General features: G+C 39.2%; 1 protein-coding gene across 1 annotated transcript in view; it reads left to right on the forward strand.

Moving 5' to 3' along the window:
• npr2 (natriuretic peptide receptor 2) overlaps positions 1 to 23,679 on the forward strand; it is a 62,969-nt gene extending 39,290 nt beyond the window's left edge. Inside the window, exons 10-22 of the mRNA XM_067573754.1 lie at positions 213 to 290; positions 3,449 to 3,553; positions 4,902 to 4,973; positions 5,812 to 5,971; positions 6,050 to 6,205; positions 8,530 to 8,698; positions 15,974 to 16,120; positions 16,901 to 17,024; positions 18,375 to 18,443; positions 18,648 to 18,822; positions 20,578 to 20,676; positions 21,907 to 21,998; positions 23,118 to 23,679. Of these exons, the coding sequence (XP_067429855.1) occupies positions 213 to 290; positions 3,449 to 3,553; positions 4,902 to 4,973; positions 5,812 to 5,971; positions 6,050 to 6,205; positions 8,530 to 8,698; positions 15,974 to 16,120; positions 16,901 to 17,024; positions 18,375 to 18,443; positions 18,648 to 18,822; positions 20,578 to 20,676; positions 21,907 to 21,998; positions 23,118 to 23,180 (1,509 nt within the window). The 3' untranslated portion in view covers positions 23,181 to 23,679. The remainder of the gene's footprint in view (positions 1 to 212; positions 291 to 3,448; positions 3,554 to 4,901; positions 4,974 to 5,811; positions 5,972 to 6,049; positions 6,206 to 8,529; positions 8,699 to 15,973; positions 16,121 to 16,900; positions 17,025 to 18,374; positions 18,444 to 18,647; positions 18,823 to 20,577; positions 20,677 to 21,906; positions 21,999 to 23,117) is intronic.
• The last annotated feature ends 390 nt before the right edge of the window (positions 23,680 to 24,069 follow it).

Genomic DNA, 24,069 nt, shown 5'->3' on the forward strand with positions numbered 1-24,069 from the left:
ACCCCAAATGTACCTGTAGGCTGAACTGTACAATGATGTTCTCTGCTCTGAATGCTGTTTGATTTTCTCTCTTTATTTTCATGGCCGTTCTCTGTACTGTTTATGGTCAATATGTTGCTGTATGTAGACTGAAGTGTCTTCGTATAATATAAAAAGCCTTGTAAAAACTCAACTCTTCATCAGTGCTCCGTCTCTTCTTGTGTTGCACGCAGGGGAACTTGGTGGCCATCAAACACGTCAACAAGAAGAGGATAGAGCTGACCAGACAAGTTTTACTGGAACTCAAACATGTGAGTGGTCATTAAATATTGTTAAGTTTTACTCTTTTGAAGGGTTGATTTTAGTTTTGTCTTAATCAGGTCAGCTCAATTTTATTTATATAGACCATGATAAATCACAGAGGGCGTTACAATCTGTACAACACACAATCCTCTATCCTTAGATTGAGATTTTGAAAGGGGAAAAAAGGAGGAACCTCCTGTGTTTGAAGAGTTCTTGTCGTCAGTTTTTTCAGTGTAGTGTAGTATATTTAGCACTCTGTGAAAAAGCACTAAATTGTCTGCAGTTAGTCCAAAGTGCAGCTGCAAGGTTTTTATCTGGAACTATATACTCTGCTCTAAAGAGAGTTTCAGTCTTTCAGCTCAACATGTTGAAAGTTTAAAAGTTCCAAAAACCGACTGTATGCTCAGCACCAAATGGCAGACAGACACTGTCAGCAACTGGCTGGTGAAGAGTGGAACATTTAGGAGTTTAGTGAAGACCAAATCCGAGCAAAAAGGAGAGTGAATATTTACATTCATCAGGTGGACATAGACGCAACTCCAAATGAATGCTAGTATTGCTACACATTCGCTGGATGTTTAAATAAGCAGGCGTTCGCTAACAAGTTTGGCACATCAGGTTTTATACGTTGCTAATATGTCAGAGTTGTGTTTTCAGCTTGCTTCTGCTGCCCCCAAGTGGCCAAATCAGTTAATGCAGGTTTAAGGAATACAATGTGTTTGGTCCACAACAAGAAATCTCTGTGTATGTGTATATATTCCTGGTTTCCAGAGGATGAATCCTGATGTTTTGACCATTCCATCTTTCTTCTAGTGCCGCAATTAGGTTGAAATTTATGCTTGAACAAAAGAAATATCAACAATTAACAGGAGGATTGCAATTAGATTTGTTTGAACTCATTCATGCTCCCAAGAAGTCGAACCCTTATGCTTTAAATGATCTCATGACCTTTCCTCTAGTAGCACCCTCTGGGCAAAATTAAGCTTCACTATTTTTAAGGCTCTAAAGATAGTAAAATACTTTGTTGTTCCATCCAACACTTTTGTAATTTGGGGTGTAGTGAATGTTTCAGTCTCTGGACGCTGCTCCCAGTTCTACACTTAGTCTTTTTTCTTCAGAGGAGAAGTCCAAAATTCAAGCATCCGCCCATGAACTCCATCTGAGAAACCGTTGTCTTTGTGCTTTTAGTGGCCTTGGGTGGTGAATTGTAAACAAACCTGCATCTCAATGAGTTGTATTCATCAAATTCTTTATTCACTCACTGAAGTAAAACAACCGTGAACTGACATTATTATACTTGTTCCCACTGCAGGTGAAAGACCTTCATACAAAGTTCAACCACTCCTCTCGCTTTAAACCGTTAAACATTTCAGGATCACTTATACTCATTCTGACTTTTAGGTTGTAAAATTTGAAGAGTTGCCTTTCAAATGAAGGGATGAAGAACAGTAATCTTTATATTTTGGCTACATTATTTTGTGCGTCAAAATGATGATGCCTGGTTAGAGGTCAAAAGACAAGTTTCTGAAAGGCAGAACAAACTCACTATTTTGGCATTTAAAAAAGAACATCAGTAGGACAGTAAACGCTTTATTTTTTTTCATTTTTGGACCTGTTTGCAGGAAATGGGAGCTGACTCCTTGTTAGTATGATGGAAGGGGGGATGTTACCAGCATCTCAGCGAGTCGTTGCTTCCAGCGAAGAGTTAACATCCTTAAACGGCCTCTTCAACATCAACGACAGCAGCTGTTGATGAAAAGGTCCCTTTTGGCTGCGAAATATTTACGAGAGAGCGATAAGGAAGCTGAGGGAGAAAAAATCTGCACAATTTATGCGGTTTGGTGATGGAAACGCAGTGTGGCACAGGGAAACCCATAATTCGGAAATTACACTGGTGCTCATGAACAAGATGGATGCTCGTGGGGAAGATTTTTGGCCATTTCTTCACTTTCGACATCTCTTAGTCTCCGTCTCTCTTTACTCAAATTCTTTCTGTCTCAGCTCTGTATGTGAGTTGCAGCCAGTTGGAGAAGAGCAGTTTGGGCTTCCTGGATGCCTCTGTGGCCTCTCGGTCAGTCAGCAGGCACACATGGGAGAGAGGCTGCTGTCTGAGCTGGCAGCTTCTCAGACGCCCCGGGGGCCTGATCGGCTGTCAAACCTCAGCTCATGAAAAAGGCAACCAGATGGGGGGAAGAAACTGGCCTGCCAGTGGAAACTTAACCACTTGTCTCCCAGCACTCTCTTCCTCCTCCCCCTCGTAGTCCTCCACCCCCCCCCACCCCCCTCCACCTCACCAGTGTGCAGCAGGGGAAATTATATAGGCCAAAGGGTAGGCTAACATCTTCCGAGCCGTGAAACAGGAGCGACTCACTCCCTGCTTTTGGTTGTGAGAGCGGCTGTCACTCACTACGCTCAAAGAAGAAAAGTACACTGTTGAAATTATGAACACCTTTTTTGAAGTTTCATGCCAGCTGGAGAAAGATTTTGTTTTTCAGCGCTGCTTCTGTCAGCACTCGTACAGGTCAGAATAAAGCCACGACGAAGACGTCCGTGTAATGTACGCTTGTTTCTATAAAAGAAAACGACTGGGCTTTCTCACACTTTCTCATAAAAACAATCTGCCAGAAAATGTTCTCCACTTTGCCTCTTAATCGCTTAACCTCAAACATTTTTGTTTTCATACTTCTTTATTATTCAAAGTGATTCATGGTTTGGAAGACATCTTGTATCGTAAAACCAGTGTGTGATTAGTGATTATTTTCCATGTCGAGCAGTTTTACACGTTCCGCTTGCTCCACTCTGGTATTCCTGCTCGTACATCCTCTCAACACCTCAACATTTCTTTTTTTTTTTTTTCACCCGCCGTCGCTCCTCAGCACACTGGCTCATTCATAACCTCCAAGGGCAATTTATGCACATGCACATGTGTCAACTGGGTGCCCTGAGCAGGAATGCGTCTCAACACGTAGAAAAAGACACCGTGCCAACTAGCCGACTGCAAATAGACTATTTTGATGAACTGCTGGCAGCGTTATTCTCAAAACTTTGTATATAAATGAACCGTCAGTCCTCTCTGCCCCGTCCTCTGTTTCCATGGGGTTTGGGAATGTGATGTTTGGAAAGAGTTACACTCACAGTTGCAGTGTGTTTGTGTGGTTATTTTCAGATGAGAGACGTCCAGTTCAACCATCTAACCAGGTTCATCGGGGCCTGCATCGACCCTCCCAACATCTGCATTGTAACAGAATACTGTCCCAGAGGCAGCCTGCAGGTAATGTCTCTCGCTCCATCTCCTTTTACTTTTATACATTCCCTACTCTGTTCTTAGAAGAGGGTGATGATAAATGACTTCATACCAGTGTCAAACCGTGAAAATTCTGCTACTTAAAGCCCCTATTCACTCAAAAATGTGTTTTGCTCATTGTTAATTCACTTGGATGTTTGGCCTTCACTGTGCAGAATGATGTATGTGCAGAGTTCACATTCATCTGTTGATGGGAAAGAGATTCTCTATTCGTAGAAGCATGGTTTCCTGACATCAAAAACACTGAGAATGAATGAAGAATATTTGCATAATCATAGATTGTATTTCTCAATGAGTGGGAAGGGATGTAAGTAATTGTAAGATTTTTCTAAATAAGGTAACTGAACTTTTTTTTGTGGAATAAAACATCAAACATATATATCAAAAAAAGATGTTTCTTTTCACCAAATTCTACTGGAATCTGTTTACAGGTTTTTGAATTATATCTGCAAACAGACTGAAAACATAACATAACCTCATAACTTAAATAATGACTTCATGTAATGTTTTATACCAGAAGTGATTGTGAGAATATTTGTATGAAAGTATGATTTATCGATTTGGAAAAAAAAACCTCTGAAGTTGCTGAGTGATTCATATAATAATAATACATGAAAAGTGCGAGTGGGGAGATTTATTGGATTTGATCTTTTGGCAAAGAGCTACAACTGATAGACTTTTTTGGTTGCAGTACTGTAAGAGTGAAAAGTTTTTGCACAGACAACCTCATCTAACTGCGATTCCTGGCTCGTACTGAGCCGACTGAAATCACCTTATTTAGTCTGAAATAATCTTACAATACACAGAGAGCAAGCCTTTGTAGTTTGCCATATTTTTGTTTTGTCAATCTTTGTGATTTGTCTTTTTTATTCCAATAAGAAATACATGATGCCATAAGTGAACTTGTTCTTGGCCTGTACTCACATGTTCGTGCCACTAGCTTCTTAAAATGGACAAGCTGGGAAACAATGTGTAACTCAGCCATGGACGTTATTACTCATGCTCATAGATAAGAATTTCTCCATAAAAGACAAATAACTGCATCTAATGTGATATGGTTGGAACAAAGCAGAACCCAGATTGCAATAACTGGCCGGATGTTAACATCCTGCAGGGCGACATGTGTGACCCTGAGGATGAAAAAGAGTATATGGTATCTGGCCTGAAGGTGGTTCTGTATTGAGTCCCAAAATAAACCTTTGGACTGTCTTATCTTGGCTGCTCTTGGAAGTTAAAAAAATAAACCAAGAAACCAGATTTGTCTCTGAAAGTTTTATGCTCAATTTTTGATTTGTTTTGCTCTTGTGCTGTCCAGGACATTTTGGAGAATGAGAGCATCAACCTGGACTGGATGTTCCGCTACTCGCTGATTAATGACATAGTGAAGGTACGTGGCGGTCAGACTGACAGGACTGTAAACAAAACTCCAATAGTCCGAAAGTCAGGACAGAAGCATCGATTTATTTGATGGTTGCCCATAAATGTTGACAAAAAGGTCACTTTTCAATGTTAAATAAGATGCTTTGCGTGCCTTACCCACAACAAATGCCCCAGGTTGCCATGGTTTCACATGGACAGTTTGTGAAAGAGTGAGTGAGGTGGAGAGAGCGAGCAAGAAAGACCATCATGCACAATAAATGTATTTTTGGCACAGCGCAATGTATGAAACTACAGTACATATTGCCATTATGTCGTGTAAAGTAGGACAGAAACGTCATCATAGAATTTGCTAAAATATCCTTCCAGCTTCGTCAAATCTAATCATGGATTTACTTTCGGAGATTATTTTTAATTCATCCAAACAAAGAGGCTTTTTGTCAGGAGATCTCTCTCTTGGATGAATTCGATATTGAACTACTTGCATGACAAAGCGCTCCAGCTAAATTGCTCCACACAGATAGCAGCGTTCTGCAGAGAAGAGGGGCTGGTGAAGCTTTGAGGGATGTTTGACTCACCGTTTCCACAGAATATTGAACATGAGTACACTCAGTACCCGCCGTCCCCTTCCCTGAGGACTTAACAATAATGTCACAGAAATTCCCCTGTGACTGTGGCATTCTTGAAACATGGCCTTTTTTCAAATCCTTCAGCATACGTCTACTTGTCAAACTGTATTATTTCCATATGCCTGCATTTTTGTGCGCTCACATGTATGATTTGCTGTAGAGGAAAAAAAAAAAAAAAAAGCACCCCTTAATGCTTGACTTAACGCTCCTCTCCACCAGGGAATGAACTATCTCCACAACAGCTACTTTGGCTGCCATGGAAATCTGAAGTCATCTAATTGCGTGGTGGACAGTCGATTTGTTTTGAAAATCACGGATTATGGCTTGGCCAGCTTCCGCTCGTCCTGCGAAAATGATGACTCGCACGCTCTCTATGCAAGTAAGTGGAGTTCATGCAAATCAGCAACTGTTGCTGTTAAGACATTTTCAGAGTTTCTGACTCTGCCTCATTTTTCAGAGAAGCTTTGGACAGCTCCCGAGCTGCTCATATACGATCGCCATCCCCCTCAAGGGACTCAGAAGGGTGATGTGTACAGTTTTGGCATCATACTGCAGGAAATAGCCCTGAGGAACGGACCTTTCTATGTGGAAGGCATGGACCTCAGCCCCAAAGGTAAAAACAACTTTCTTTTACCTACTTCAGGGAGGTCAGCTGACCACTGTGTTATTAACTGCATGCAGCATGTAAACATGTAAAACATGAGCACAAAAGAAAATCACATCAAACAGATAAATCAATATCGATTGAGTTGTGTTAGGTCTCTAGTTCACAAGCAAAACCATTTTCTGTAAAGCAGCTAACTTTACAAAGTGTCGTTATAGGAAAATATTGGGAGAAATATTTCTGAAGAAATCAGTTTCCTTTGACAAGGACAGACAGAAAGACAGAAAGTTCACATAATAGGAACTTCATTTATTGGCTTCACTGGCATTTAAAAGTGGACCTTGGTAAGGTCAGTCTATTATATCATGGCCCTGTAGCCATGTGCACAAACAAAGAACACATGTTGACCAGATGTCAAAGGCAGGTGGAGTCACAAAACCAACACTTTTCATAGAATACACAAAAATACGATTGTTCCCTAAGAAACAACACAAACAAAATACAGACAAGGGAAATGAGTAAGTCAAATAAACAGTAAAATGTAAAAAGTCAGCATGTCAGTGTGTGTTTTTGTTTGTTTTTGTTTTTTAACAATTTCACTCTTGTAAGGCCTTGTGACCTGCTCTGTTAAAGGTGCTATATGAAATAAACTTTACTTACTTACTTAAAGCAGTTACTGTATGTTAGTTTAAGATGCTGCAGGCATTTTCAAAATTTCTGTTCATCTCATTGGCAGGAAGGTGCCAATGAGATACTTTTCTTCTAAGAGGTCCTGGTGAAAATAGCTGCGTTAAAAAACATAACAAAACACATTTATATACAACAAGACAGGTATGAGCCCACAGCATCAACAGCTACAGAATAACACAGTCCACCTCAAGTCGGTGATGTTTAATAGCAACAGGTTTCCTGAGAGTTCGATTGTAAAAGCAGAAGGTCACGCTTTGAATAAAAACAATGACATTTAAAGACTATAGAAATCAAAGAGCATAGAGAGAGAACACTTCTACAAAGCTGATCGTAAAAACCCTGTTGCCATTAAGAATGTTGTTTTTGACGGATTCTACAAAACTCCACATTATGTTCATTGTTCTAACGTTTTAAAAAAAGACTTCTTTCTAAAATATGTGTTCATGGTATGTATGGTATCTGTTATGGTCAGATCATGGTTACGGTTAAACCAGATGGCCCTCCTGGGTGATCTCTAAATATCTTTTAGTTTGCAGTAGCTTTCTCACACTGAAAACCTTATTGTTATCTTCTGGAGCTTTCATTTAAATAAAGACTTTAAAAAAAATAAATAAATCTGAGCTTAATCACCGCTGACCCTCTGGCTCCTCAGCTTCCTGCACACATGTTGGCCATTGTGGTTTGACCAGTTTCTTCACCAGCACGACAGCAGGAAAAACTTCTAAAGCAATTCAGGATCAGAGGTTCAACTTTTTCTGGTCCAAAGTGGATGTGGTGCTTCCTCCATGTGATGACTTTCATTAGACCTTTATTAACAGTCACGCTCGATGCGGATTGTACAAGTGGCTGATAGTTATCCATTAACAGGCTGAGAGCAATGAAAGCCTGCACCTGTTCTCTAGTGTCTGGATGTGTTCAAACCTGCACTGCTTTCAAATAACAGCCGAGTCTTCTGATTACTTTTATGGAGGTTTCATGATGATACTAATAACAGAAGGAAGAGGAAGTGGAGGAATCCATTTAGGAAGGATGTCTCCTATAAACGTATAAAATGATAGGATTATTGAATCAAAGAGGTGAAATCAGTAACAACAAAGAGTTGATCTACACTGCTGAATATATTGAGGCTTATTCAGCTGAAATAGCACAAGACATGTAAGAAATACAAGACTATTAAAACAATCAATATCAACTAAAAACACTTTTATGTGTAGTTTAGTAGTCACTGATGATTCCAGATGTGGGCTGCTATGACAAATACCATCTTGGAAAGCAGCATGGAAATTCCCCGATGTATCAGTTGTTGTATTCACTATTATTCATCATCATCATTTATTGTTATTCTTCTATTTATTATGTCTTTATGACTCATGTTGTCTTTAATATATTCTCACAAAGGTAGGTAAAGGAAACAAGCACTTCTTTTTTCAAATATTTTGCTGAAATTTTAGAAATTAGCTCAAAACTTGTGCAGCAATTGAATGAAAACAATAACTGCAGTCGCTGACTGAATTACTCATGCATCAGTGGCGAACATTATCAGTGTATAAATATTAATATAACAGCCTCCTCATCCAGACACACACACACACACACACTACATTTCCCACTGTGCATCACACTCTCTGTCCTCTCCCCCGCAGAGATCGTGCAGAAGGTGAGGAACGGTCAGAAGCCGTACTTTCGGCCGACGACGGACAGCAGATGTCACTCGGAGGAGCTGACCATCCTGATGGAGGGCTGCTGGGCCGAAGACCCTGCGGAGAGGCCCGACTTCGGCCACATCAAGATCTACATGGCTAAACTTAACAAGTGAGAAACCCACTTTCACTTCCTTTCGTTTCCCAGCCTGACAACGCTCACCTTAATTCAAAAAAAAATCTGATACAGATATCCCAAAACCTGGAACGACAAAACCAAACCTATCTGCTTGGCTAGATACCACTCTTTTACAACTTGGGTGAACTGACTCTTTAAATTACAGAATTAAATTATACCAAAACACTAGGAGCTGGAAGCACTTTTGATTAATTTAACATATTCAACACCTCCGTCCTCTTTTTTCAAGGGGTGATAATTGGACAAATTGAAATCGACCGAGGCTGTTTTTCCCCAGACTATCCGTGTCTTCCCTGCCAAGCTCAACAAGTGAACACCGTGTTGGAAACTCACTGTCTGTCTGACTGCTGTGAGACTCATGTGTTTAAGTGATTCAAAAAGAGAAACAGTAAAAAGGATCATGTCCTGGAAATCACGGAGACAATTTTAGATAAAAGGCTGTTTGTAATTCCTGACAGGCAGCTCTTGACAGGAAGTGTTCTTTGCTGCCTTTCCATCTCAGCATGTGTGTGTGTGTGTGAGTGTGTGCGTGTGTTTGAGAAAGGGGAGTGTATGAGTCTATGTTTCTGGTATTGTTTTCAATGATCCCATGAATCATTCATACGCATATTTTGGTTTTAAGTTGTCTGTCGACGCCAGAAAAGAGGCACGCATGTTTTCCCTCGAGTAGGGCAGCTCTGTCAGGAAGAGTTACTGTATGAAGCATCCCCTTCTGATACAAAGTGACACACACGCACACTCACGCACACACGCACGCACGCACGCACACACACACACACACACACACACACACACACACACACACACACACACACACACACACACACACAAAAAAGGCTCATGGAAATACACAATTCATAGCACATTCTTGGGTTTGAACTCTAGGTTGATGGAAGCTGTTTGGGAAAGTGTATAATACAAGTATATATGTACAGATAGAATTCATTCTGTAGAAACATGACATGGAGATAATACTCTCATTTTGTATAGAAAGCAGTAGAAAAGTACTGAAAAACCCAGAAGAAATACTTTACTTACTTACTACATCACTCCAGTGAAAGTATAAGGAGAAAAAAAGTAAAATAATTCATTCTCAAAGTTTCCAGTCAATGTGTTGCAGAGCAGAAATGAACATGACATGAACTTTTGATTCATTGTACTGTATTTTTTTCATTTATGTCACCCCGCGCTTGTAACTTATGGTGGCGTTGAACTAAATTCTCACAAAAGGAAAAGATTCAAGTTCAGCTGGACACGGTGGCGGGTTTCCATCATTACAAAAGCATGTTAGGTGGTTAATCATTGTTCAGACCCACAGAACTGAACTTTAAATTCTAGTCAATATCCCAAAGGTTAAAAAAACAAATATGGTGCCAAAAAATTATGAAATATGGAGAAAACTGTGCATAAAGACAACTGGAATATGTCAGTTTAATGTAACAATGCAGCCATTATAAACAAATTAGGTTTGAATATTTACTTCAGCTTCAGCTGAAAATGGAAGAAGCGTAAACATGTGTAAATATGTAAGTGTGATATTGTCAGACAGTAGGATGTGAGTATTAAAGGGGATATTTGAGGGTAAAATCAAGGTTCAGGAGGTTAAGCACACTGGCTGACTCAATGCAGTTTCTGGCTGCCAGAGGTTGAAGTGTTGTGCTTGCTGGCTGCGGTCAGTGTTCCTGTGCTGTGAGTTGTGACATGGAGATCAAAACATGGGTCATGGTTCATTACTCTGAATGGCAACTTGGAGCTTTCTGCTTCTAAATGTCGTGTTCTAGCTTAGCTTAAGATGGAAATAAACTTGTGTGTCAAAGTGTACAAGTGGTCTTGCTGTAGCTGCCTCCGGCGAAGGAAGTGATTTACAGCTCAGCGTCAAATATCACCTGCCGATACCATGGCAACGCTAAACGGATGTGTCATACATGATCGGGCTGAATTGTGCTTTATTTATATACCACGCAGTTATTGTGTTTGCATTCATTCATTCACTTTGTGAGATAGAATGATGATGGGAATGTGTACCTAGTCTCGCTACTGAATAGGAGACAACTGCTGTGCAATCAACAGCCTGAGTAACCACGCTCATCTTCTTTCATCCACTGTAGTAGAGTGGCGAGCAGCAGGCTTCCAGTGGATGGCTTTGTTACATGTGTTTTACTGAATATATTATTGAGCTGTCTTTCATCTTACCTGATGTTGTCATCAACAACCTTCATCTGCTTCTCTCTATGTGTGGAGGTTACATAGCTATGCTGTTGCCTGTACACGTGTACAAATCCAGCTTTGGCCATGTATGATGACGGATTGTTCAGTTAGAAAAATACAGCTAATGCACCAGTCTGTCTTTGACTGACACGTTTGATTTAGTTATTCAATATTATTATCATTCATTCTTATTCTAAAGGTGAACTCAGTGTTGATTGCTAAGTATCTTAAAGAAGAGCGTAGTAGAATTTTGTTTAACATAGCGGCCTCATCTACGTTCTAGAGAAAGACACGTAGCTGGAACGCTAACTCACTTTAGCTGTTGAGGCTTTGGCTTCTAGCTTTTGGAACAGCAAAGACTATACTGGTCCAAAATTGCCAGACAGAGTTATTGCCCCTAAATATGAATAAACAGTATAAATATTTTTGTATCACTAAACAGTGCAGGATAATCCAGTCTGAGCCATTCCTTTATGAAAACAAGTCAAAATGTTGTGCATCATATTTTTATAAATGTGTTGTACTACAGACAAAACAGTCACTGCAAATGTATTAAAGGGCAATTATAATTATCAAACGTCCATATTAATCATTCAAGTCAAAAATGCCAAACATTTCCAAGTTCTAGTTCCTATTGTTATTCTTTTCTTTGTCTTTTTTTTTTTCTGGCATTAAACTGCAAATCATTTGTTTTTTCAGTGTTAGTTGGACAAAATAAGCAATCTGGTATTGCAATTAGGAAATTGTGATCATTTTTCATTATTTTCTGACATTTTATAAACAAAACATTTAACTGATTAATCAAGAAAATAACTGGTAGATGAATTGATTGAATGAAGATAATCACAAGTTGGAGCTCTAAACAGTATTACAGTAAAAGGTATTAATGGAGACCAGTGACTACTCAGTCTCAGTGTCCATTTTATTTAAACTATATGATAAGTGGTCGGAAGAAACGTAAAGGACACATGATTTGCAGTTAACTAAGTCGATCAAAAGCAATGATTCTTTAAAGATAGGATCAGCGTGACAGCTGTATGAAAGTACAACCTTACATTTGTTGATTTGGTGGAGTAGCAGTCTTAAAACAGGTGGTTTGGAAGCGTATCTATAAACAGATCTGTGTGTTTGGTGTGTTTTTCCTCTCAGTGTGACCTCTCCTCTGTTTGCTCTGTAAGTCACTGCAGGACAAGCCCGGTGATGTATAGCTTTCCATTTGGAGTGGCTCGGAGTAGAGAGGGTCTGTATGATTGATATCCGCAGAAGCACTCAAGGATGCTCTTGACAGCGAGCATGCAAAGTCCCTTCTCGTGTGTATGAAGCCCTTCACCACAGAGACCTGCACGTTAATGCACTGTTTGCCGGTTATTTTCATTAGGTAAATGTATGTTGTTGACATGACGTGATGGATGGGCTGTTATTTTTGGTGTGTGTGTATGTGTGTGTGTGTGTGTGTGTATGAGCTTGGGCTTGAAGGGCGTGGTAACAAGAGGGGTGTTCAGCAGTAAACGGTTCGGTTTAACCCGCACAGAGAGCTGACACTTCGCTCGCCATGAATAGCTGACCTCTCACCGTGCAACTCTCTCACTGTTTGCGTTCACTGCTTACAGCATACTGCAAAAACTGCTCACTTTACATTGTGTTCTGCATTGAAATCTTCCCTTTTTTTTTACATGGTATCACTATTTTTTCTTTCATTCTTAACTAAAAACTGGCTATGTCAGGCCCATCAGTCCATATATGAGGAATACGTAACTTCTCGAAGCATGTTTATCCACTTTGTAAACGAGAACTCAGAGGGTACGTACCTCTGCCAAGACCGCACAGTCAAGTAGAAAATGTTTTAAATTCTCAATCTGCATCTGGACCCAGATCTGCATTAAAATACATGGTGATAGACAAACATGCTGACTGGCCCATGGTGGTCACGATTTCCCGAAAATATGTAAATCCTGTCTGGGAAAATTAGAGCTTTGTCCAGGAGACTCAGACTCATGAGGTCAGAGTTATTTAAATTTATTTAAATTCATCAAGTAGCTGTAGCATCACCTCTAGAGGGAAATGCCATCAAATTTTGCACAGTCAGTCAGATTTCATTCATTTAATTGCAGATTAATTGAGTCAGTCATTTTCTACTTTCTGCGCTTCTGTGTCTCCTGGAAAGAACTTTGTATTTTGGAGCAAACTACAGGGAAAATAGGGTTTAAACTGTGAGACAGTTGTTTGAGTGTAGCTTTTTTTTCTTAACAGAAGTGGTACATTTACACACAAGTAAACAATCATTTATCATTTACTTGGGTGTAAATGGGAAGTTGGTTGTGAATGAAGATATCTGAACATCCGACAAGCAGTTCTGACAGAGTATATCGGCCCCTTTATCTCATTATGTAGCTAAACAGCAGTTTGATTAATTAATGTTTTTTATTGGTCCAGTGAGAGAATCACATTTTGAACACGTAACCTTGCACATTCACAAGACCAGTGGCTGACCTCTCTCATGGTCGCTGCTGCTGACCTCAGTGGCCGTTGTGTTTACACTGGAAAAAGATGGAGTGGTAAATGCTCGCTGTCTGAAAGCACTTAAATGAGTTAAAACAGAAAGTGCTTCTGCTGTCTGTCAAGCCTACAGTCCACTAAATTTCAGTGAAACTGGTCAAGCTTCTATGATATCCTTCTGTCAACACATAAACGAACGGGGATGTTTTTTCCCCACTTTCTCTCGGAGGAATAAGGTTTTTTAGACAGGATACAGGGTTAAATCACTTACTGAAATGATGATTTTTTGGAGTGTTATCTCTTTCCCATCAGGCTCACCATAGAGACCGTTATAACTGTTACTATTGTATCAGTTTGGATGAATGGTGGGAAAATATGGATGTCAGTGATGTGCAGTGCAGTAAACCATGCGTGCCCTGTGTGATTGCATTCAGTGCGTTGATACTCATAACTGTCTTTCATGTCTCCCTCTGATGTTTTGTACTTTAAACTTAAACAACATGTGGGTGTGTGTAGGATCCGTGACCCAGAAGAAAGATGGCAGAATGCCAGACATTGATGCTTTTAACCGTCATGGTGGTGTGGATGACTCGCGTTCACGCTCCGGTACAAGCGATCGCGTGTACATGCATGTGTGTGCGTGCGTAAGGATATGAATTTAGAAAATCACCTGAGACAAACACATTATACAACATTGTGTATTATATAATTATAAAACATATGTGAAACGCTACCATCGCAGCAGTAGGGATGAAAATAGACCTTTCACAGAATGTTTGGAGGGACTGTTTTTTTTTCTCCATGTTGGAAGACAACAACAGCTGCTGTGCGTTCACAAACAAATGTCTCAAAATCACAGTGAAACAGACATATGCATTTCTGGTGTTTTACCTGTTTTCTGCACAGACTGAGTTTCTTGTTTTTTAAGTGGTTGCCAATGGACACAGGTGGCCATGTTGGAGGAGGAAAAGCTATTCAAATACTCTGAATAATTTGAATTTTTCCACAGCTATTTAACAATGATAACATTTATTTATACAGCACTTATCAAAACCAAAGATTACAAAGTGATTTACAAGGACAAAATGAAAAAGAAACAAACACAACCAACCACATGCAGATTAATACATTTTCAGAATCAACATAAAAGTAAAAATAAACCTCTGAAGCCACTGCAGAGATTATGTACAGCTGTATTTATCAAACAGCAAAAAGTGCTTAGTGCTCCTCACTAAACTGTTTAAGTCTGTCATTCCTTGTTTTTCTTTGTGCTGTTTCCATCAGCTGGACACCAACTGCTACTGATGTTTTCTTCAGTAGTTAAAATTTGTTGAGACAAAACATTTTTTCTGGGGTTCCACATGGGTCAATCCTTGGGCTTGGTCTCTTTTAACATCAACATAAAATACAAACACTAGTTTTTACCTTTCGAAGTTCTTACTCTTTTCTTTATATGTGTTCCTTTTTTGCTACATTTTGCTTAAAATACAATTTAAATCTGAATAAACTGAAATTTGTAAAATATGGATAGTTTGTCCCTCATATCTGATTCACAAAGCCTTTATAATTTACATGATGAACACATGTGAGTGCTGATAACAAATAACTTAACTTAAAGATAAATTCCGATTTATTCCGACCTGGATGTTATTTTTGTCATCGTGTAATCATTTCTATCAGTTTAGATAACTCTTTTTACTTAATGCACCAAACAGACAGTGAAAGAAAAACGAGCAGTCAGACGTTCACGCAGGTTGTAAACAGTTTATCCAGATTATCTAAACCACTTTATTTGGAGGAAAACAAACTGTTTCTTGCCCAGTCAGACTTTATTTCATTGATGTTGTCCTGGTCCCAGGTCTTGGTCCATAAATGAACTTGGTGACTACAGTGTTTCCTTTAAATACTAATAAACAACTGTGGTGGCAAATAAATGAACTTTTAGAAAACAAAAAATCGTTCAGAGGTTAAGTTGTCTTTAATGTTTAAAACTGCACACTGTCCCAATCAATAAATCAAATCAAATCAAAATCTTTATTGAATTGACAAAGGAACAAAGACCTGAGTTATTCTGCACAGAGCAATTAACATTGTCAGGCAATACAGTGTCATTTATACTTTATAGATGAACACGTCTCCTGATGCTTTTTACAAATCTCATTGGTCTTTCCTTATTTATCTCAGTAACTCACCTAAAATATCACTATCTACAATAATATTAAAGAGCAGCTTATTACTTTGTCTGTTTGTGCTTGGCAGGCTATTGATTTTGTCTGGTGGCGGGCCATCCTGTCCCTAGAGAGGATCAAAGTCCCCTTCTATTTTTACCAGAGCAGATGCACTACTTAATTTAAGTGTAAAAGAAATAAATGAACACATTCCTAATACACTAAGTTACACTATGAATTTTCCACCACACTACTGTAACCTAAGTTTCAGGTACCAGTATGATTATACCTGACCGGGGATTTGTGTGGATATTCCCTAATTCTACTCTGTGTGTGTGTGTGTGTGTGTTTGTGTGTGTTTGTGTGTTTTCCACAGGGAGGGCAGCACCAGTATTCTTAACAACCTGCTGTCCAGGATGGAGCAGTACGCCAATAACCTGGAGAACCTTGTGGAAGAGCGAACACAAGCCTACCTGGAGGAGAAAAGGAAAGCCGAAAATCTCCTCTATCAAATTTTACCACAGTAAGGAAAAATGACACATTCACGCTTTTGTCCTTCAACCCCAAAAGCTTCAAACTCCAATTAACGTGAACCCTGCAGATAGGATGGATGTTACCAGTCGTAGCTCAATGACACTCTGTCAATTGTGTTAAATCCCTGTATTAATTTAAGACTGAAAATCCCTCCCAGTACCACGTTTTATTAAGAGATGCACATTTCCCCGTGGTGTGATCTCACTGTAGATGAAAGTGAAGAGAGAGAGAGAGAGAGCTGACAGGCAAACTGCTCATTAAGGCGAGACAGAAGAACAGACATGATAGTGGGTGTAGGCATTTGGATAACACAACAGTAGCAAATCTCATCTTTCTCAGACATTTATCCCCTTTTTCCTGCTTCCCTCCTCCAAAGGCATCCAGATACACAGACATTAAGATCTGTGAGAAAGGACAGATATCATTTCTCACTGCGCTTGTGAATTAGACTAACTGACTTCTGCCACACTGTTTTTGCCTTTGGTATTATTTGCTTAAGAGAAAATGAACATGAAGATAAACTGACATTTATTTAAACCTGCCAGGCGATTGTTCTGTAATTATGTTTTAGGAAGACAAGTCTTAGTTAAATTTGCTCACCTGACAGCAACAAAGCAAACATCATTTTCTCATCACCTCTGAGAACCCGCAGTTGCTTGTTTGATCTTGTTTTTTCACATTTCTTTAGTCATTTGACTATCCTCTGATCCTCCGTTGATTCTTCTGAACCTGTCCTCATGACCTTACATCTCTCCCTCTCTGCACGCAGTTCAGTAGCAGAGCAGCTAAAACGAGGGGAGACGGTGCAGGCAGAAGCATTTGACAGCGTCACTATTTACTTCAGTGACATCGTGGGCTTCACGTCCATGTCTGCAGAGAGTACACCACTACAGGTACACAGCCTGCAATCAATATGTCACCGCGCTCACCTCCGATGAGTGATTTTACTCGATTTCTGTGTGTTTGGTGAAATGTATCAAAAGATTTGAACTAACAGGTTCTCCTTTTTTCTCTTTCCTCAAAATCTATCAAGCTAATCTAATATCTCTGGTCGTGATCAGTCACAGTGAATTCTCTTTCTCTATTCATGCATTAAAGTGTTCACTCGTATCAGGTTTCTACCTACAGTGTGTTTCATAGTTCCCACAGTGTGTGTTCCCACACATGGACTGCAACTCAGAATAGTACAACTGCTAGATGAAAGAGTGTGTTGACGCAGAGTTGAGTCACATTGTGCCACAACATGCAGTATCTGCCTCTTAAGAAAACTCATAGATTTAATCTAGCATCAGTAAAACAACATAACTGTAAACATGCCACTCCCTGTGAATCACTCAGAAGTGATTGTTGGTTTCAGAAGTGTGGGGTCAAGTCAGGGGTCTTCAACTGAAACAATGTGAATGCTACTTCTAGCATTTATACGTATTTCTTTTAATCATATTATAGTGAATAATACAGTATGATGAAACCGGTTGTCATGATTTTATAATAATGGTAGCCCAACAAAATATTAGGTGATTTTAAACAACCAGGTGCTTAAAATCACATTGATTATTGGTAAATAATGTGTTATTGTGGTCTTATCTTTGATTGATATTCAATTATAGCTTCTTGATATTCAATTCTTTTTAGGAGAATATTAAGAGTAAATCAAAAACTTAATAAAATGTTTGTTTTTTACTGCCTGAGAAACATACAGATGAGGTTGCAGAACTTTTTTTGGAGCCCTGAATAGTGTCTGCTGATGTTCCTGTCAGGACACGAACAGGGCCAAAAAAACCCATCACGGGTCTGCCGCTTGTTAAAGTTATTGCTGTGAGCGGACGGTAATAACTGTATATAAATAAAGCAGGTTTATGAAAAGCGAGGGGGGCATAGACGATATACTGTATAGAGCTGAAAGGTGTAGGGATGGCAGATTGTAATATTCCATCTGTGGATTTGATTCATGATGTTGTAAATGTTTGTCGGTAAGCCACAGCGGGCAATAGTCCAGGGACAGACAGACACAGATAATGTGAGAGACTGTGAGGTTTAGCAGACACACTGACCTCTCAATCTGTCAGCCTCTTAACAAATGCAAACCCCGGTGCCAAATGTTGGATTAACGGTCTACAGTTTTACATTTTTCAGTGAACTCACAATGCTTTCAGTTGACATACAAGCAATAAGTTAAAAATGTTTCAGTACTGTTGCTTTAGTGAGGTCACATAATCCAAACTGTCATGTCTCTCTCTCTGTAGGTTGTCACGTTGCTTAATGATCTGTACACCTGTTTTGATGCCATCATTGATAACTTCGACGTATACAAGGTAAATTAGGATTATCAATGTCACTAATATGACTGATTTTAATGCAAGAATTTGTTCATTTGTGTCCAGTCAGTGCTGAGTTTTGTCTCTTACTTTATGTTAAAATCTGCAACTGAAATGTTTGAGTACATACAATGGCAAAATGACAAGGAGAGGGTATTTTTTCTCTCTTGACGCTTTGATCACTTATGATTCGTCCCTCAGGTGGAGACCATTGGCGACGCCTACATGGTGGTGTCAGGGCTGCCGGTTCGCAACGGGAAACTCCATGCCAGAGAGATCGCTGGGATGTCGCTGGCTTTGTTAGAGCAGGTCAAAACCTTCAAGATCCGACACAGACCCAACGACCAGCTGAGACTCAGGATAGGTATACACACAGGTGAGTCTGGACTCTCACGCTGACCTGCATCTGTGCACATCTGCACCAAGGTGATTTATGAGTTCTTTAATCTGTAAATCCACTTACAACAAGCTGTACAGCTACGCCACTCTCATTCCTGCTTGTTGCCGTTTGTCTGGCCATTTTTCTGTTTCCATTTTTAGTCGTAGCTACTGCATTTTTCTTGCTCTGGAGGATGACTATCCTATTCTTAATTCCACCCAGACTGAGAATAATCAACAATTGATTGACTTGGTTGTTTTCCCACTGAGAAACGGCTGGTAATGAGCACAACACCAGACCTTTTTGAATTGTTGAACAAATCAAAGATGTGGGCCGTGATTCAGAAGTCTTAATCAGGCTACATGAATATTATAGTTATGAGAACTTACTCAGAATATCTATCCAACCATGTATTTTGTTGAAAGCTTAGTCAAAGCAGCATCATGTTTTCCCATGTATGACCCTTCTCTTTCCCGTCTACCAGGGTTCACATCTGATATGAGTTACAATACGTTTTGCAATAAATTCAGCCAGAATTAGCAACAATTTTCCGTAAAAGACTTGGACTAACCAAAACACATTTCTCTATCTCCTCTATCTAAGATAAACTGTAATTACAGTATGTGTGTAATGTGAGGGCTAATGTGCTCTAAAACTAGATATACAGAGAACCTGTAAAAAGCCTAAATTAAGACTAAATACAGTGTGGGTCCTGATATTGAATCATCAACACTGAACTCCTATAATTAATCATAGTAATCTCACATGCTTATCACCATCTATGTAATGATAATAATGATACATTTTATTTATAGAGCACTTGTATCTATGTGTGTATGTAATTTAACTGTGGATCCAGGGCATTAGATTACGTGACAGATTGTGTGAGTACACTGTTGTGAAATCCCCAGACTGTCAACATGCCGGTAAATGTGCTTGAGTTAATGCCCTGCCTCATAGTAATAATAAATCAAAGTTAAGACCTTGCCTATAAACATTTTGATTATTTTGACAAAATAATCTTAGCTCAAGATCCACTTGGTTGTAGTTTGCGGTGCTGTTATTTTTTCTACTGAGTATGTGCTTGTAATATTTTGTCCGCCCTGTTTCTATCAATGAGGGTAGACTATGTAGAAACATCTCTCAGTATAATGTAATGCAGTTCAACAGCAGCATAAACTACAGCTTCCAAAATGACCATAAGTTGAACTAACACCTCTCTGAAACAGTTGCAACAAAAACTGAACATCAGAACCTTAATGAAGGTAGTATTTATTGCAGGGCTGTTGTATTAGCCTGCATTATTTTTTGCTAGGTGTACCTAATAAACTGGCAACTGAGTGTACATCAAGCGTAGGGCAGTGGTGATTTGTAACTTCCCACCATTGGATGCCAACATGATGACTGGACATAAACACTCAGTAGTACCTCAGTAGTAGTTGGGTGTAATTTATGAGTGGCTTCTGACGCACTATTTAGACTGTATCAGCTCATGACGGCACTGTTTATATTCTTATTCAGACACTTGACATGCAATAGCAATAGACCAGCTTGTGTAGGCTGGTACTTAGCATTGTCAGAGTAATTTAAAGCATTCCAAGCACAATTTCGATTCACTCACACTTCTGTCGTGCTATTTAAAAATATTTTCACTGAGGTGGTGGTGTGAAAATGACAGCAGCGTCTAGCATGCCAGATATTATTGTTTTTTTCTGCTGTAAAATGTGACTATCTTTAGCTTCTGTTTTATAGGTCCAGTCTGTGCTGGTGTGGTTGGGTTGAAAATGCCCAGATACTGTTTGTTTGGAGATACTGTCAACACGGCATCTCGAATGGAGTCCAACGGAGAGGGTGAGTGTCAATGTCACTTGTTTTTTTTTCTATTTGTTTTACCCTGGACATCTCTGGTGCCCGTTGGATTTTATATCATAAACCTTGACTTATCTACTCTGTCTGTGTCACTCCCAATAACACAGTAGAGAAGTCAAGGTTACACAGTCCCAATCCCGTTGGTTCCTACTGAAGATGTAAATCTTAAAAAACAGGTCCCAAGTATATAGTTTAATTTTTAAAAAAGGCTCAGTACTTTCCTACAACAGCTGGGCACTGTAGTTTTTAGCAAATATTACTCAAACAGGAGTAAGAAATGCATTTGTTAGGGACTATTTTCAGCTGCGAGTGAAAGCATACTTGGTGCTCGTGTGAAGAATTGTTTTTTGTCTTTTCATGGGATTTGTTGATGTGATTTTTTGCTTTACCGTTGATTTGTTTAGTTCTGATGTGATTCTATTGTGTTGTGTACTATTGTGTACTATACAGCATGTAGTAAGTAAATGTAAAAGTGTAAACGTTTGCTAATTTCACTGTTTTTTATATGGACCACAGGAAGAGTAGTTGTTGCCAAGATAACAATTGATTCCAGTAAACAACAAATAAGCACTTATCTGAGCAGTTTTTTAAATCTTGTACTGTCAGCACACATAACATACTGCACAGAAATCTGCTGAAATAAGTGTAAATGAGTATCTTCTAATGTGGTTGGATGGAAACATTCTTCAGTAAGAACATGATTTCAAAGCTGAAAATAAGACGTATTGACGTGCTGAGTCAAATACTTTCTACACTGACATTTCTGTTCTTAACTGGCAGCGACAGGAACTAGTGTTATGAAACTGTGGTTGGATATTTTGCGAGCCAATCATCAGATGTATTGATTAACTACTGAGTCGCTTCCTGTATTGTGCCTCCACTGGTAAATAATTGATAGCACTTACAGCTAAGGGCCCTTAGCCAGCGATAAACTGTGCAACCTGAAGCCTCACAGTCAGGAATCACATCTCACATCTCTGCACTGTGTGCATTAATTGGATAAAACAATGCAGATTTTCACCACTGTTAGCATTTTAGCTGCTGATGTCTGATGGGACTGAATGCTTCTACTCGTCGCACCTCTCAGTTATGTCCTGAGGCCTGAGATAAAAGCAGTGTGGTGGTAATTCAAATATTGTTGGAGCTGTCATTTTCCATTTACTGTGTGAAGATTCTCATTCTTGTCTGTTGTGTTCTTGATGTGTTTTGCAGCTTTGAAGATCCATGTATCCTCAGCCACCAAAGAAGTGCTGGATGAGTTTGGCTACTTCGATCTTCAGTTACGAGGGGATGTAGAAATGAAGGTAAGCAGCCTTCCTTTGCTTCTTAAAAAAACTGTTAAAGTTGAAACGCAAGAAAAAGAACAAGCATCGTGCTCACAAAGGCTGCCCTGCTTCTGTTTGTGACTGCTGAATAAAGATTGCTCACACTGCAAAAAACATTTATTGTTGGTGCGGTTTGTTTCAGGAAGGCTGATCACCACACTCGAGATTCACAATTCTTGAAATGACTTTATCTGTATTGGAATGATTGAAGTTAAGATTTGTTTGCAGAATGATATTTCTACATTTTAATTTGGAAACTAACATCTTACTGTATAATGGGGCTGCCAGCTGTTTCATGGAGTGGGCAGCAACTAATGATTATCGAAATGATTATTCATTTGTCTGATTATTTTGATTAATTGATCAATAGTTTAAAATCAGGGTTGCAGTTTCCATTGAGGGCACACAGGTTATATCCTCAGTATTGTTTCATTTAGTATTAGTTAAGATAAATAAGTTAAATTAACCATAATGGAGGGATTTATGAATGAAGGGTGTTTAGTGTGATTTAGACCACCAGAGTTACATTCCTGCCAGTGTAGAGAATTCTTTAACAGCATTTAGGAAGGAAAATGTCAGTGTTTCTAAAGTCCTGGCTATGGCCCTGTACATAAAGGTAAAGTCCTTTACCTCCCAGAGTCCAGGATAATGTCTTCAGAAAGCTTGATTTTTCTGACCAACATTCAAAACCCAAAGATATTCAGTTTACATTCTCACATTCGATCAGCTGGAGCCAGTAAATGTTTACATTTTTGCTTGATAAATATTTAAATTTGCTTTAAATTGCTAATTTTCTGTTGATCATCTTATCACCTAATTTTCAGCAATAGCTTGAGACGGATTTTGACCTTTTGGAGGAACAAGGTTTTCACCTGGCAACAGCAATATGTTATTATGATTTTGAAGTATGATGTGGTTAATTCTTCTCTGATAACACATAACGCTTCTTTTGCGAAGAGAGGTGGAGGTGTAAACTGAGCTGCAACAACCATCAGGGTCACCCTTAATGAAGGGCAGCCTAATAGAGGATATCACCCTCACCTCCCAACCCCCACTTCATCTCCATTGATGAACCTATTGATTTCTGTGTTTTTCCAGGGCAAAGGCAAAATGAGAACCTATTGGCTTCTTGGGGAGAAGACTGATGTGTATGTTATCTGAGAGGTCTGCTGATAATGTGGCAGCAGCAGTGGAGACGACAGCAGAAGCTCCGGTGGCCGAGCCACTTCTTTATTTGTTCTAGAATAAGTCCTTACTGGTGATTTCCGTGCAGAGGAAAAGTGAACAACACCATACGAAAAAACACAGAGTGAATTCCAGGTATATTTACTACCTGAATACTGTAACTGCAAAAAAAATATATTGTAAAAGTTGTTTTTTGTATGAAGAACCTTTCTGTCCTGAGAGTGAGTACTTTTCACTGATAAATTCTTATTTTTTGTGCTTTCTATATTCAGATTTGTATAATGTGTTTGGAAGTCAATGATATATTAATATTTCCTTGAAACATCCATTGAAGTTTGGAGGCACAGTGTTACAATCAATGTCACTGCAGGGGCTCATCAACGGTGTTACACAGTACAAGATAATATGTATATATGTATATCCAAGATACTGTAAGATATTTTGTTCAATAAACCGAGTAAAACACTCCTTTTTCCATTTATGGACCAGGCTCTATTTTTATACATTTGGTGTGGCTTTTGGAATGTATTGATATATGCATCTATAAAGGGTGTAATATGAGAAAGGCAGAAAAAAGAAAGAAATAGGATAATGTGGACTCATTACCTTGCGAGGCAGCTGGCTTCGCAAGATCACAAGATCAGTCCATCTTGTCAGGCTTCAAGTTGGTTGGTGCGAGACTGGAGCAGCTGGAGGGACAATTTACAAAACTCTTGCAAGATTTATACACTAACCTTAATCTTAACCCTAACCTTAACCTAAAACCTAACCCTAAGTGCATACCCGAGAGTTTGTGCCTCCAGCTGATCTAATCTAGCATTTACCCTTCAAGTTATGCACTTGTGTCTGATCCAATCAGTGTCCT

This window comes from Thunnus thynnus, chromosome 19 (genome assembly GCF_963924715.1).
Source record: "Thunnus thynnus chromosome 19, fThuThy2.1, whole genome shotgun sequence".
Taxonomy (NCBI): Eukaryota; Metazoa; Chordata; class Actinopteri; order Scombriformes; family Scombridae; genus Thunnus; species Thunnus thynnus.